The sequence below is a fragment of the Pinus tabuliformis genome, chromosome 1_1 (genome assembly GCF_031772625.1).
Source record: "Pinus tabuliformis cultivar Carrire ecotype Pingquan chromosome 1_1, CPIR1, whole genome shotgun sequence".
In the NCBI taxonomy this organism is placed as follows: domain Eukaryota; kingdom Viridiplantae; phylum Streptophyta; class Pinopsida; order Pinales; family Pinaceae; genus Pinus; species Pinus tabuliformis.
Window position 1 is genome coordinate 844,339,581 of NC_142297.1, and position 17,092 is coordinate 844,356,672.

The 17,092-nt window shown below is 31.0% G+C and overlaps 1 protein-coding gene across 1 annotated transcript; it reads left to right on the forward strand.

Annotated features, from left to right (window-relative positions):
* The first annotated feature begins 705 nt into the window (after window positions 1-705).
* LOC149216887 (protein LATERAL BRANCHING OXIDOREDUCTASE 1-like) lies at window positions 706-10,795 on the forward strand. The gene is made up of 5 exons (XM_089390073.1): window positions 706-728; window positions 9,233-9,479; window positions 9,566-9,813; window positions 10,123-10,447; window positions 10,541-10,795. The coding sequence occupies exons 1-5, from the start codon at window positions 706-708 to the stop codon at window positions 10,793-10,795; spliced, it is 1,098 nt and encodes a 365-aa protein (XP_089246199.1).
* The last annotated feature ends 6,297 nt before the right edge of the window (window positions 10,796-17,092 follow it).

Genomic DNA, 17,092 nt, shown 5'->3' on the forward strand with positions numbered 1-17,092 from the left:
CAGGAAAAAGAAGTAGTCTAAGGAAATTGATTTAGCTTATTGTAATACTAATGAAAATGCAACTTCCATCTTTACAAATCCTTTTATAAAGGAAAAGTTAGAGATATGTATGAATTTGTTAAGTTTGGTACAGCATTCCTCCATTAAGGGGGAGTGTGAGAATAAAGGAGAATGTTTTGGAATGGTTCATTATTTAGATTTTGTTGTGAGTGAATACTCTCTTGTTTGGATTGTGTGTTGTATTTAGGTTTTAAATCCTATTTATGAGTTTTTTCAAACTGCCCAACTACTTTTTAATTCTATATATTTAATTATTTTTTTGACTTGATAAATGCAAAAATGTGAGTACAGGGTCTTTAGACCTTGCCTCACTTGAGAGTTGTATCTTTCATCTCACTTTATCTTCCATATTTTTTTGTTTACTTCTTAGGTATGTTCACTTTGCATTACTTCATTCATGTACTTATTACCTTATGGCTGTTTCCATCTACATCTAATTTTAATTAGATATTCACTCTACAAAATCTCCAATATAAGCCAAACTTAAGCCCGACCAAATTATATCAGTGAACCCTTTATTGAATGAATGTTTATAAGGGAATTATTCCCACTCTTTAGGCTTTTATGTTTTTAAGTTTGAACTGAAGGGTAAAGAAGATGTAATTATGTACTTGGGCTACTCTAAAATATGCATTTTCTTTGAACATGCTTAGTCATAATTTCAGAGGGTCGTATATCAATCCATTAGCATTTCAAATTGTAGGTATTGGAACAAATTTTATATTATAAAACATATCCATTTTCTGAACAGGAATTTTGAAGGAGTAAGCACATGTCTTTTTTTTCACCATGGAAATTTGGTTTGATATTCAATATCAACTTTGATTCGATTACCAGTGTAAAAATCATGCAGAATGAAGCACGTCGATGAAAATAGTCATTCACCACCTGGCTATGGGGTTTGATGTTGAGAATGCCATCTTCCATTAAAACGAGAGTTGTAACTTAACTCGTGGCTGATGAACACCGATTGCAACAATAGTAGGAGAATGTTGGAGGGTCGATCGTGTGAAAAGCTCAAAAGGTTTGTGACTAAAGGTGATCAACAAGTGACTGCAACAACGTTGATCATGACTAAGAAACCTTGATCTTCTTGATGATTTGACGATCAAGAAACATATTAAATGATAATGAATATAAAATTAGCATAATAATATTAAAATCGGTTCATCTATATGGATCGAGCAAAATGAGCACAATCATATTGTTAAAATTAGTTGATTTATATTATCCAGAAACACATTTTATGTAATGTTATTATTTAAACAAATTATTTTTAATAATAGAAAGAAATTGTGGTAGTAATAACTAATTTTCTTGTTAATAACATACATAACTTCTGGTTAGAGTTTATCTACCATTTTGTTAAGTGAGTGAGAAAGGAGTAAATAATGGAGAAAAATAAGTCAAATGGAATAAAAGCTAAAAATGAAACCAAGGTAAAAAGTATTTTCACATATTAAAATTATTTAAATTAAAAATTAAAAAGTTAGTCAAAATTAAGTTTTGAGTTTAATTTCATTTTTTTATATTTATTAAATCTCATCCATATTTATTATTTAAAAAACCTATATTCAAAATTCTCTCTTTTAAGTCAAAAGATTTTAGCTCAAGTGGTTTGGTTTACCATTTGTTTCCCAAATAAAAACAACAAAAAAAAAGTCACTTTTAAAAGATGTGCAACATGTTAGTAGTGCTAAGAGAAGGAGTTATTCTCTACCCCAAATATAAAACAAAGTCTCAATATGCTTGGGGTCTAAGAGTAACATCCATTTTTATGAGTAATTCTATAAGAGTAGAAATAACAATAAAATATACATATTTTATTATTATTGATACATAATATATTTTTTATTTAATATTTTAATTGTAATTTATTATTTTAATTTTTTTATTTAATTTCTCATTCTCTCAACACACATATATAATTTTTTATCAGTACTTTTATTTAAATTATTTTTTTTACTATCATATTTAAATTAATTAGAATTTTCTAATTTATAAAATAGAAATACTATTATTAAAAAAATCGCCATTATCATTTAATCACTCATAACATATTTTTTTGGTATAATTATAATCTTTTATTAATATTTTTATTAAAATCAAATTAACCTTTATTTAAATTAACTACATTTTATTATTTTTAAAAATAAAAATGCCTTTATTTTAACACCAAAAACTTCCAATCTAAAAAATTATCATCTTATGATTCAAAATACACGTTTAATTATCTTCAAACTTTATTGTTGGACAATTGGCAATTTCTAGATGGTTGGTGGCACTCACTATGTTGGCATTGATGTCAATTGGACTAACACTAAGGATACATGAAGCACTTGTTGGCATTCATGAGCATGTTGTTCACGGGAGTCCCATGGTTGCTATAGTATTCTGTAGAGAATCATCACAGTAGCTTGCTTACTATATAAGCCATAAAAATATGACTATGATGGTCGGGGAGTCCCAGAATTTGGAGGTATTTATGCCCCATGTGTTTAGTTCATATGCTCTTGGTAATGGCATAGTTAGATAGTTCTTTGGAAGAACTTTCCAATGGTATGTTGGAATCTAGAAAAGGTCTTCTAAATCAGGAGTTATAGCCAATTGAAGTTGGTAGACAGAAAATCTCATTCTCTTAGGACTTAGGCATATTTTGAATTAAGGTTTGGACTTAGGTGAGTCAGGCTAGTTAGAGGTCAGGCTGCATAGCAGAGTCAACAAGAGGACAAAGCCTCGACCCCCAACCTATGTGGGACCAGCTCCAAGTCGGTATTCAGTAATCAGATTGATCCAAGGTTGGGCAGGGAAACAAAGTTTAGGATGAAGAATGAAGCCCCGACTCCCGACCCCTGACTTATGTGGTACCTAGTACAGGAAACGTGACATATGATGTTAGCGTGATGTGTAAGTACAAAGGACACGTGGCATACAATTTTGGCATGTTTGGATGGCCTAGTGGCCCAGATTTAGGTGGCACATGTCACCCTACAGAAGTAGCCATGTGGCCTGGACGATGTCAACATGACATACACTAATAATGTTGCAAAACCTCGAAGTTTGCACCTAGGGTTTGTTTTGTGAAGTTTTTCTTGTGTATTTAGTTGTCAACATTGAATGAATAAAATAAACCCAAAAGGGTAGAAAAGGTTCGTAGTCAGGCTTACGGGAAAGTCGAGGTCGAGGCTAATACGGGTGCACAAGCAGGAAAATTGAGCTGACTCATGACCTCCCGACCAAAATTGAAAGGCATGCCCAAGAATTAGTTTCACATGGTCTTCATGTGTTATTGGTGACTTCATAGACAAGATAGTGAGGACCTTAGCTTGCAGAGAAAATTTAATGGGTCTGGCTCAAACAAAACTAGCTTTCCCCGATATTTCTTGTATGCCATGAAGAATTAAATGAAAAAATGACTAGCTGAAGAAGAGATGACTTGAAACAAGAAAACCATGTCTGAGGTACAAATTATTCACTAGGATCAGTTTGTAAGCATGGAACACCTCTCTGGAGTGCATGCTTTTACTGAGAATTAATACTGAGAATTAATTCTCAGCATAGGGAATCACTCAAAAGTTCATCCTTTGAATTAAATTAGCTATTGTGACTGAGAACACATGTTACAAAATAATCGGGAGCCATGTTGAAGTGTGCAAGCAACCTGATTAAGCAACAAAAAACAATACAATGTTGTAGCACACTATTGGGTACAGGGACATCATCGGTCACAACGTAGCATAGGAATAAAATAGTGGAGAGTAGTTATGCAAGTGGGGAATGCATAAGTGTTGAGAGTTACAAAGTGCATTATTGTGGGTGTGTGACTCATCTAAGCGCCACTGAAAGGAGGTATATCATAGGATTAAGACCTAAGATGGTTGAGCAAAAGAGAGAACAATTCGAAGGAGAACTAGGGAGCTGAAGGAAAGGAACTAGTACTAGAGCAAACCATATTTGTATTTCTATGTAAATGCATTTGCCTCTGTTTTCAGTTTGAAAATTGTATGAAAAGTAAAACAATGGCTAGAGCAGGTAGTTGCCTGCATTCATAAGAGGTTGGTGCCTCTTGGTAAGTAGTGGTTTTCTATCTTAAGGGGGTCGGTGCCTCCTATGAGTGGGTGCTCACAAACAAATTTATGTAATTAAGTAGGTGCTTAATTTACATCATAACACTAAACATATTGATAGTTTTCTCCCTTTGGGTTTCCACATAAAAATATTTGTGTCAATATGTGTATGATGCTCATGTGATGGATTGTATGTACATGTGAATGCCTTATCTTGATGTTTATTTATATTGTGAATGAATGCTATCACAAGTAACTGATAGTAGTGAAAATAATTAAAGACTTATACTTAAAGTTTTAAGAACCTTACTGTTACTAATTCACCCCTCTCAGTAATTCCTTATTCCAACATTTATATTCAAGGCCCGAAATATATTTGAATGGGAAAATGATAAATTACCCATCACCAAGATGCCATTCCATGTTAGTACTTCCAATCTAAAAAATATCATCTTATGACTCATAGGATGCCCTTAATTATCCTTAGTTTTTATATTGAAGACCCAAAATCTTGGAAATAACACTTATTTGAATTTTGTTAATTAATTAAGAATTTGTTTTGACCCTTTATGATTTTCTGGACTCTATTTTAATATATGTATAAAGAAATAACATCTATTTTATAACCAATAGTCTACAACTAAACATTATTAAATATTAATTTAATTAAATCAATGACTAATTCCTAACTGCTAACTCTGGACCTTGATGCATCCCTGTTATTTATTCTTTAGGACCTATGGATTTTTTCACCTTTGTCATGAGGGTGAACCACATTAGTTGGTTTGAAACGTCGACCAAATGCTAATAATGTGATTAATCTGAAAGGCATTCTCAGTAACACTTACATTAGTAAATAGGTAAGATTTGGTTGGTTGATTGGTTTGGTTTTTGAGATATTTTCTCAATAATCAATCTCTTAGTTTAGAAATTGTTGGATCTCATAAGCACTTTATATACTTTATGTAATTGTGTGATTTGACAAAGAATATATGAATTGTTTTGTGAGAAATATGTGCACCATGTTTACTTCTAAAAATTCATTTCTGGTATTAGAGAAGGTATGAGCTTAACTCCCTCACAAGAGGGCTCAGGAAGATGAAAGATATTTGAGATTTGATATTCTGTACATAGGGTAGTTAGTGTGTGAGAATACTTTCCAATTGTTGATGTGATGAATTTGACATTTGTTTTTTGGTTTGTCTTGTCGAGTGTGATTGTGGGAAGAAGCCAAAAATAACAAATGACTCTCACCACTATGTCAGGGAGTTCTTGCTCTGTGGTGGCCTGAATTTATTTTATCCAATTCCTGAATTAATTGGGAGTAGGTTCCTTCAAGCCAGTACTCTATGGATTCTTTCATTAACTATTTATAATAACAAGTTTAAAAGGAATCCGTTGTATGCATTGTTGATTTGTTTTTCCTTTTAGTCGTGCTCATTGTGCTAGTGGCTTTCACTTGTGGATCGCCTGGTCCACGGTCTTCTATAGAAAGGGGAATGAAAAGTGTGATGTACGATGTAATCATGGCTTTTTGAGGCTAGATCAACACCCCTAAACATTGTACTTTTGCAAATATTTGCATTGAGAATCCCTTTTTGTCCTAGAGTCTCATCTTCCACTTCTGTGATTTAATTATGCAAGTTTGTTATATGTTGATGGGTCTTTTTGTGCTTCGGGCTTCAAGAGCATGAGTTACAAGTTATTTTTATGAAATCCATGTGTGCGAGATAGGTCAAGTTGTTTGATCAACTTTCAAACACATTTAGTATCCAGACCACCCTCCTAGCAACTAATGGATAACCGAAAGAAAAATATCGGATAGATGGTGGTTGGTCCTTAGGAAAATGAATTCAATTGCATTAAGAAATGATGGAAACTGTACATATAAATACAACAGTGAAACTATTGGATTTAGTTTCCAAGTTTCAAGAGCATCGATTACAGGTTATTTTTATGAGATCTATGTGTGTGAGACATATCAAGTTGTTTGATCAACTTTTGAAGACATTCAATATCCTAACCACCCTTCTAGCATTTGACGAATAATAGAAAGAAAAATATCTGACAGATGGTGGTTGGTCCATCGGATGGTTCATTACTCCACAACTTTTATCATGAAAGCCCCGATGAGTTGAGATGTCACTATTGTTGATCTTGCAGAGTTCGTCAACGATGGTTAGCGGCAATTATGTTTTAAATGAAGGTCAAGTGAGAGATAAAAAATGTGGTGGTGAAGAAAGAGCAGTATTTATGAAATTCTAAAGTTAATAATATAAACATTAAAAGAAAAATTTATAAATAATGCTTATATTACTAAATAAATAAAATTTAGTTTGTTAATTAATTTGATTGTTGAAATATTTTATCAACAATCAATTTCTTAATTTAAAAAATATTAAATCTCATAAACACTTTATACCTTGATGTAATTATATAATTTTACAAATAATAGATTTTTTTAGTTTAGAAATTATTAAGTCTTATAAACACTTTATACATTTATACACTTAATGTAATTATATGATTTTACGAATAATATACTAGATCTCATAAACACTTGTGAGTTTATCCAATAACCTAATAATAGATTAGGAAAATGAATTACAAAATAATAGAAATCATTTTATTGAATACCACACAAAAATATTCAATTTCCCGTATCACCTACCTACTGGTCCATAGTCTTTCTTCTGTACATCACCTTTTTCACGATTGTTCTTTAATTTGTCTCCTTTTCCGGTATGTACGTAAATATTGATAGATGTTTGACAATAAACCTATCAGTATTTACCAACTGCTGTAACTATAAATATGTTACCGTAGACTAACCATACCTATTTACTACCATTTCATTGCTGGTAAAAAATGATTACCGTTTCAATTGCTGGTAAAAAATGATTACCATTTCAATTGCTGGTAAGAAATGATTACCATTGGGTGGCATTCTGTATTACTAAATTGCAGTTTCTTTAATGACTATAAACAACTTCTATTGATGGGGAATAGTTTAATTGTTTTATTAAATTTACATCAACCAAAATATGTTATAGCACTTAAAAATTAATAAATATATAACTAAGATAATAAAAAAATAAATCAACAGACCGCGGAACTCTAGTGGACGGGAAAGCGGCTTACCTGTTCTCGCTGCGCGTTGGATCTTCGATAATTCCGTTTTCAAGCAGCAGAATGGAACGGAGTTTTTACAAATGTTCTAGAAAGATACAGCCGAGTCCCGACCAATTCAGTCTAACGTGTTTTTCTTGGAGTCGTCTATCATGGTGGAGGAATTACCCGGACTGTTAAAAGTGGCCGGAATTCGGGTAAAAAATTTCAAAAAATCTTGTAGAGGCAGTGTTTGAATCTTGTTTTTATAGTGGAAATGGATTCAGCACCATCAAAAACGTACACCTAAAATTTTAAAGTTTAACTATTGTTGAAAATATAATTTCAACTGCGATCGCCGATATCGCATCGGCAAAATGAAGTGAAGGAATTATAAAGGAGCCTTTGTGTTTGCGATAAGCGATCGCCGATATCGCATCGGCAAAATGAAGTGAAGGAATTATAAAGGAGCCTTTGTGTTTGCGATAAGCGATCGCCGATATCGCATCGGCAAAATGAAGTGAAGGAATTATAAAGGAGCCTTTGTGTTTGCGATAAGCGATCGCCGATATCGCATCGGCAAAGTCGAAGTGAAGGAATTATAAAGGAGCTTTTGTGTTTCCGATAAGCGATCGCCGATATCGCATCGGCACATCGCTATCGGCAATGTCATAGAGTCGGGGTCTTTGACATGAGAAAAGTTGCGATGCGATGCAAATAAAGTCAATGGTTAAAGTACAGGTCAGCAGCAAATAAATTTGACGTGAAGTAAAAGTTCCTTTACCGCCAGTAAATGTCAGTAAAACAGTAAATGCAATTTACTGTGGGTTGGTAAGTTTTGGTGAAGTTTTTAATTTTATTTCAGCGGGAGTATGGGCAAAGTAAAAGCTATTATGACCACAAGTAAAAGCCGGTAAAATCATTTAATTTTCATTTATTTCTTTTACGGAAACATGGCAAATTTAAAGAATGGTATGGGCAAGTCATCGCCTTATCTTTAATGTTTTTTTTGGTATATGTTTCTAGTGAGTGCTCATTTTTGTAGATGAGTGAATTGCACATGTAATTAAAAATGTGAATGATAACACACAGCAGCGTGTGAAAAGATAGAACCAGGTGATGTAATTTTGTGTAGGGTAATGCACAGCAGTGCGAAGTAATGAAATTGAAGAGTGAGGCACAGCAGTGCGATGTATTGAACACACAACAGTGTGTAAAAAGAGAACCAGTAGATGTAATTTTGGTGTGGTAAGAAAACCATGTGTGGTTTTTGCACAAGCAGTGCATAAAGAAAATGGTGAAGTTTTTTTTGTAAGTCTGTGTGAATTTTGTTTACAGCAGTAAACTTATGTAACCTTTTATTACAGCAGTAAGTTGTTTTTACAGCAGTGAATGAAGATTTTACACAGCAGTGTAAAAATCATTTTGTAAAAGAGGCAGAGTATTTTATTTTGAAAATCCCTCTGAGTGAAAGAGGATGAAGTTTGTATCAGGCTTTGTATTTTAATCAATAGAAATATTTTCTTTGGCTGTGTAATACTCTGTTATGAGTCATTTTGTTTTAAGAGGTTCCCTGTGCAAAGATCCTGGAACAAAGGAAACAGAGCATTGCCTCTGTATGTTTATATGTTTGGTTTTAGTATTACCCCATTTAAAAAAAAAATACCCAACAACTATTATAACTTGGATTTACAAGAATCCTTGTCAAATTTTCTCTAAATATAATCAGAATTTCCATAACTTTCCCAGCAATTTCTCCAACTAATTAAATTAGCGCGTTTTTCTCTTTCAAATATGGCCCAGTCACACGTGTCACGAACGGTATGCCCTGCCTGAGAGAGTTTTAATTATTATTTTCATTCTTACCAACCCTATAAATATGTACAAAAATCTCATAGTTTCAACATTCAATCAAATATTCTCTGCTTGCCTCAGGCCCTGACTTCAAGTTTCATTGAGTTCTTAGTTTGCTGAGTGTTTGAAAGAATGGCTCACAGCAACCTTCCCAGTCGGGGTGAGTCTTTTCTTACGGTCGAGAGCGTTCAAGAACTGGCGAAGAAGCAGCAGGAAACAATACCAGAAAGGTATATGAGAAGGGACGAAGAAAGACCAGCACCAACTTCAATATTTGATCATCAGCTGGACATCCCCATCATTGACATGGCCAAGCTTTCAGAAGGATTGCACAGAGATCAAGAGATGAAGAAAATTGCCCAGGCTTGTGAAGAATGGGGATTCTTCCAGGTATGATTTTAGTGATACATTATTTCTTGGTATCATCAAGTGTTTGGGAATAAATAGCTAAATATATTGTGGTGGGTGTTTTGTAGGTTGTGAATCATGGGATCCCAAAGTCCTTAATAGATGGTATTAAAAGAGTTGGAAAGGAGTTCTTCCACCTTCCTTTCGAAGAGAAAAGAAAGTACGCAGTAAAGCCAGGAGATGTTGAAGGCTATGGCCAGAGGTTTGTCGTGTCCGAAGAGCAAAAGCTGGATTGGGGTGACTTGATGAGTTTGACACTTTTTCCTTCCAAACTTAGAGATTTGAATGTGTGGCCACTTCAACCCACGGATTTCAGGTACTTTTTTTTTTCTTTTTTTCCATACAAATTTCACTCTATATGATCAGTAACTAATTACAACCTTTGAGGGTGCATATTCAGTTTCCAATACGATATGGCAATACTGATTCGGATACTGAGTTCATAATACCCATATAAACTATAGGGCCAGTTTCACCCATTATTACATCGACCTGTGTTTTTGGTTTTTACATAGCACAATTCCTTTGGTGAATTTGTACATGGTGCAATTCGGGATTGCTGGTGTTTTACTGATGGTAGTGTGGGTTGCTAATTGGCAGGGAAATTGCGGATTCATACGATACTGAAATTAAAGGATTCATACAATACTGAAATTAAAAGGTTTGCTGGGAAGCTATTGAGTTTAATTGCAGAGACATTACAGTTGAAGCTTGATTTCTTTGAGAATAAGTTTGGAGAGGCATACCAAAGAATGAGAATGAATTACTATCCTCAGTGCCCCACGCCAGATCGGGTATTTGGGTTGAGCCCACATGCAGACATGACTGGCATTACACTCTTGTTGCAGGATGATGAAGTGGTAAGGTTAAATGTCCGCAAGGATGATCAATGGATACCTGTGCAACCAATTCCATATGCTCTGGTCATCAACGTTGGAAACTTGATAGAGGTAAACTTGTGATCCTTACAGATTGATTTACCTCTTATCCTGATTTTGTTTCACGAAAGTTTGAATCAAAATAATATGTGGGTGGTTTTGCAGGTAATGACGAATGGAAGATACAAGAGCGTAGAGCATCGAGTAATGACAGACCGTTGCAGGGATAGGCTATCGATTGCGGTGTTTTATGGTCCTGAATTCGATGCGGAGATCGGTCCAGCTCCGGAACTTATTGACGAATCTCATCCATGCTTGTTCAGGAATTTCATTCATGCAGATTACTTGAAACATTATTTCTCTCGTGGGGTGGAAGGGAAGCACGCATTATACGATTATGCTGGAATTAGTATTCGTTAAGAGTATTGTGATACTGTCTGTTAGTTTTAGTTTCAGTAGTTGGCTGTTGTTATATGAATATATGCGTTATGGGTTAGTTCGATTATGGTCGTGCTGGTTTTTAGTTCGAGTGTTTAATGTTGTCTGATACGTTAGAATTTGAGAGTTAAATCTTAGGAATGACTGCGTGAAGAAAAGAGTTGCGTTTAATTCATATTTACATTTAAGTGTTGTAGATGTATATAAATACCAATAAATGAAAAGAGGGTTATATAGTAAGCAGTATTTGGAGTTGCAGTTTGGGTTAACTATAGTTTAATTAAACTAAAAAATAATAAAATAATTAATAAAATATTATATTTTTGAATATCATCAATAATGTTATTTATATTAACATATATACGTATTTATATTAACATATATACGTTTTAATATATATGTTTACTTTTTTATATTTATTTATCTGTTTTATTTTTTACTAATATTTATAATTTTTTATAATTAAATTTATTAAAATATATTTTTAATATAATAATAAATCATTTTGAATTGAAAATATGAAAAAAAATATTATAATTTAGAGAAATAGAAATAATAAAAAAAGAAATAAAACTAAAATCAAAAAATTAGTAACTAACAGAAATGGAAGTTACTAAACGAAGCATAATAACACCTCAACCAATCACCTTACAAATAAATACATTTATATAATAATAAAAAATAACAAAAATTGAATTCATAATGTTAAACTATAGATAAGCCACAATTTTTTTTGTCAAAGGTAAACTAATTGACAATCAAAGACAAAACTTAATGCATAATACCATGTCCACAGGTATAATAAACAATATATTTGACAACGATAATCACTAATCTTCAAAAACCAATCATTTAATTAACTAGGAAAATGATACAAGTGTGATGAACCATAAATAAAGATAATTTAGATGTATATCAATACGAATAGATAAAAAGTATTTATTATTAAATTTAAACAAGGGTTATATAGTAGCTAGTATCGTTGGGTTAAATATAGTTTAATTAAACTAAAAAATAATAAAATACTATATTTTTTAATATCATCACCAAAAATTAAGAAATATGATTAAATAATATTGTTTATATTAACATATATGCGCTTCAATATATATGTTTTTTTTTTAATATATTTATTTGTTTTATTTTTTATTAATATATATAATTTTTTATTTTTTATTAATATATATAATTTTTTATTTTTTATTAATATATATTATTTTTTATTTTTTATTAATATATATTATTTTTTATAATTAAATTTATAATTTTTTATATTGAAAATATGGAAGAAAAAATTATAATTTACAAAAATAGAAATAATCAAAAAGGAAAAATAAATAAATATAAAAAGGTTAAATAAAAAAAAAAAGTAAACCCAAAAAATTAGTAACTAACAGAAATGGAAGTTACTAAACAACACATAATAAGACCTCAACCAATCACCTTACAAATAAATACATTTATATAATAATAAAAAATAACAAAAATTAAATTCCTAATGTTAAAGTGACAATTTTTTTTGTCAAAAACAAACTAATTCACAATCAAAGACAAATACCATGAGTGCAGGTATAATAAACAATATATTTGACAATAGATTTTTATAAATACTTATAAAAAGTTCATTTTTATAAGTATTTACAATAGATTTTTATTATAAAGTAAATTAAATTAAATTGTAATGTATTATATTATAGTATAGCTTCTTCGTTTTTATGATGATTTTTATTATAAATTAAATTAAAGTATATTATATTATATTATATTATATTATATTATATTATTAAAAAGTAGATTATTAAAAATTAATTTAGTTTTTAAATAATTTTTTTTATAAATTAAATTAAATTAAAGTATAGTATATTATAGTATAAGATTATAAAATAGATTATTAAAAATTAATTTAGTTTCTAAATAATTATAAAATTATAAAAAATTACTTTTATAAGAAAATATTGTTTTTATCATGTTATTTTAATAGTTAATGGTAAAATTTAAGAATATAATATTTTTATAAAAAAATTATTAAAATACATAAAAATATTATAATAAATAAAAATAAAATTAAATATATTACTTATTATCATATATATATATATATACCAATGCAATTTAATTATCATGAAGAGTTAGAGATTTCTTATATTATTCTGAACATTGTTAAAGTTATCCAAGTCTTAACCGTGGTTGGATTAAAGATGTTTTCGTGGTCTAACTATTGAGAAAGAGTGAAAGACATATAAATATGGTTACAATCATTATCATAACTAAATTTAACATATGGTTACAATCATTATCATAACTAAATTTAAAAAGAAAAATGTTAAACAATATAAATATATAAACTAATCATTAGAAATCATTTAATTACTAAATAAAATGATTAAGTGTAACTTAAAATTATTAAGTGTAAGTTAAAATATTAATTTAGGAAAAAAAATATTACAAAGATTTGAAAAATGATGTGAACATCATAATAAGACAATGCATTGAATAATATATATATATATATATATATATTTTTAACAAAATCATAAAATTTGTAAGAAGGATAGTGTAGAGAATGACCAACATTTTTTTTCAAGATATAAAAATATGAGATTTATTTTTCAAACTATTTATAATAAAATGAAATTCAGCGAATTTGTAATTCATAAAAATTAAATAATACTAGATTATATTTTTAATGTATTGTATTGTTGAAACACTTCCATAAATCAAATTAATTATTGGGACGAGAGGCACTCTACAGTTCTGTATGGGAGAGATATTGTCACACAGTGTTACATATAATAAAAATAGTAATAACAAAATAAATTAACATCTCTCATGAAGTAGTAATATTGATATTACATGATGTGTCAGGAAGTAGTATTATTGATATTACATGATGTGTAATTACATGTGATTATTTAAAACAAAAACATAATAATAAAAGAAATATTTTATTGTCAATCATAAGTAAAATATTTCAATGTCCATATTTAACATAATTTTATGAGAAAATTAAAATAATTAAAATTTATTTTTTTCTTATATTTTCACTTTCCATAACTAGGGAGATGTGTAATTTATTTTATTTCTAATATAGAGTTGATATACAAGATTTTAAAAATATCAATAACAAAGAAAGATTAAGAGATTTCTTATTCCATTAATAGTTTCTTTCTAATTTAATGTATGAGGGATATTTGTAATTCTTTCAATGCTTAATAGGGATTCGATATGTAATATATTAACAAATATTAATAATAAAAATAATTAAATGTATGCTCATAAGAAAAAAAATATGAGAGGACATGTTTTAATATTTTAATGTCAAGAATATGAATTATAAATAAAATATTTCAATGCCAACTACATATATATTATACCAACCTAGATCTATCTTAACTCTATATCTACATCAAATCTCTTTTCATTCCAAAAGATGTTTACATCTCAAGAGATTTGATCCCTCTCAGGGTTTGGTAGATCCATAGATAAAATGAATCTAGGCTCATTTAAATATATAAGTCTAATAACTATTTCTTCCCTTAGTGGATGGTGATCATCCTCATCATCATCATTATCATTACAAATGAATAATATACTAATAATTAAAATATAACATTGAATTGATGCAAGTTAAAGTTTTCCTTCCATGGCATGTTAGACATCTAGAAAAGCAATATGTTGATTAGGAGGAAATATTGGAGGTACATACACGAGTTATTAGAATATAGTGTAAAAATATTAAATGTACTATACAAAAGTAGCTCATGGAGTATAAAACTTTTATTTATAGAAAATTTGTATAACAAAATTATCACATTCTTTAAAAAACAATGTTATGCTACTATCTATGTTCTCAAGAAGCCATCATTTATTATTTAAATGATGAAATTTCATGAAACAAATTTACATAATTATAAACTATAATGTGTCACTATTTTTTACATATTTTTAATGTTAATTTTAGATATATTTAAAAATATTAATATTTATTTGGCCAGTTGCTTGAAATTCTCCCGCTCTGTCACAAGTTATTCTCTTCACATTTGACTCCCCCAAAAGATTTATCTAGTTTTTCTCTGGTGCATGGTTGGCTCCTCCCTCAAGGATAGTGGAATTGTTCTGTGTGCAAGTCGTCTTAGTTACCATGGGGTTATCTACCCTATAGTTTTGCTGGTGTGGGAGAATTGGGTTGGTTTTCAGCTAGCCGATAGTGGGTGTGTTAGGAACGCTGTTTTTCTATTGTTTCTTCCTAGTAGCCAATATATTCTTGCTTTGATCCCTGTAGTCTAGGGGAAAAATCATCCGGTTAGTCACCCTCGGTCAGGCATAGGAACTATCAGTACTCTTATCAAGCCTTAGTGGAGCCAGTTCATCATTATTGCGAGTTATTGTTGACATGGCTTAGCCCTGTCAAGTCAAACCAGAGGTATTTGCAAGCTTCCTATGTTGATTCAACGAGGTCATCCCTGTTGGGGTGGCGACTAGTAAGGTAGGGGAGAAAGAAGACAAAGGAACCTATCGACGTACAAAGTTGAGCTCGATGTGCCACAAGGAGGCTCATCTGGTCATGTTGATTTGCCACCTCTTTTTGATTCCATCAAAGCCCAGATTTGCCTTATCCAAGTTTTAGTGGACCATCTATCTCAAGACCGCTAGGAAAACCATAATGAAGTTATTAGATTATTTTCTGATATCCTACACAATCAGGAACACTATTATGCAACCAATTGACAAAAAGTTAGATCAAAAACTTAAAAAGTATCCTCTTCTAGGGGGAAAACTCCTTTACGTTACATAAATGAACAATTCTTGGATGATACAAATGAAAAGACCTCCTTTGTATATATAGGAGTCTAAGTGGTCACAATATAGTCAAAGCCTACATAATAATAATAATGTAAGGGCACAACAATAACAATAGTGGGCTTATATGGGGCACATCAATAACAATATGGGGGAGGGGGGCTACATGGGCACAATGATAACAATAAGGGGGATACACTAGTATTATGGGGAGCTAACATTCTCATCTCCTTCAAAAAAGTGTTGTCCTTGACGCTTGAGTAGTTCTGGATGCTTCTGTATAAAATTCTCATCCTCCCATGTGGAATCTTCAGCTGGTAAGTTCTTTCACTTAATGAGATACTCTGAAATTTATTGATTCCATAGTTGTCATGTGACTGCTTCAGGCTCAAATATGATTTTTCCTTCTTCATCAAGTTCTGGCAACACTGTTTGAACTGGAATCTTGTCACTGATAACCTTCTTTAAGCACAAAACATGGAAAAATGGGTGTACTCAGGAAGACGAAGGCAGCTCCAATTTGTATGCCATAGTACCAATATTTTTCAACACCTTGTAAGGACCGTAGTACTTGGGCGATAATTTATTATCCTTCTTAGCTTGCTTGAGAGACACTTTTTTGTATGGTTGTAGACGTAAAAATATCCAGTCACATACATCAAAACTTCTTTCATTGTAATGTTGATCTTCGTTTTGTTTCATTTGATTCTACGCTAGAGTGAGGTTATCCTTTAAGAGTTGGAGAACTTGTTGTTGATGCTCGATGTGATATTTTACTTCTTGAACCTTAGAATTTTCTCTTAAATATGATGTGATGGATGGTGGATGGTATCCATAAAGTGCCATAAATGGGGTCATTTTTGCTGCAGTATGGAAGGAAGTGTTATACCACCATTCAGCTAGAGGTAACCACTTGACCCATTATGTTTGTTTATCATATACAAAGAAACGAAGATATCCTTCCAAACATTTGTTGACTATCTTAGTTTTCCCATCAGATTGAGGATGATAAGATGAAAGATGAGTTAATTAAGTACCCAGACAAGAAAATAATTCCATCCAAAAATTTCCAGTGAAAATGGGATCTTTGTCACTTACTATAATCTTTGGATTTTCATGAAGCTTTTGAATTGTTTCCATAAATGAAGGAGCCACTGTACTAGCTTTAAAAGGATGAGATAATGCACAGAAGTGTGCATACTTAGTAAGTCTATCAACTACCACCATGATGTCACTCTTTCCTCCAGACTTGTGTAAACCTGTGATAAAATCCATTGAGGTCTCCTCCCAACACTGACTTGGAATGACTAAAGGTTGTAACAGACCCAGAGTCTTAATTGTCTCAACTTTATTTTGTTGGAAAACCAAACATTCTTCCACAAACTTCTAAATATCAGATTTAAGGCCATCCCAAAAAAATTCCTTCTTAACCCTATGGTAAGTTTTTAAAAATCTTGAGTGCCCTCCTAAGGGAGAGGT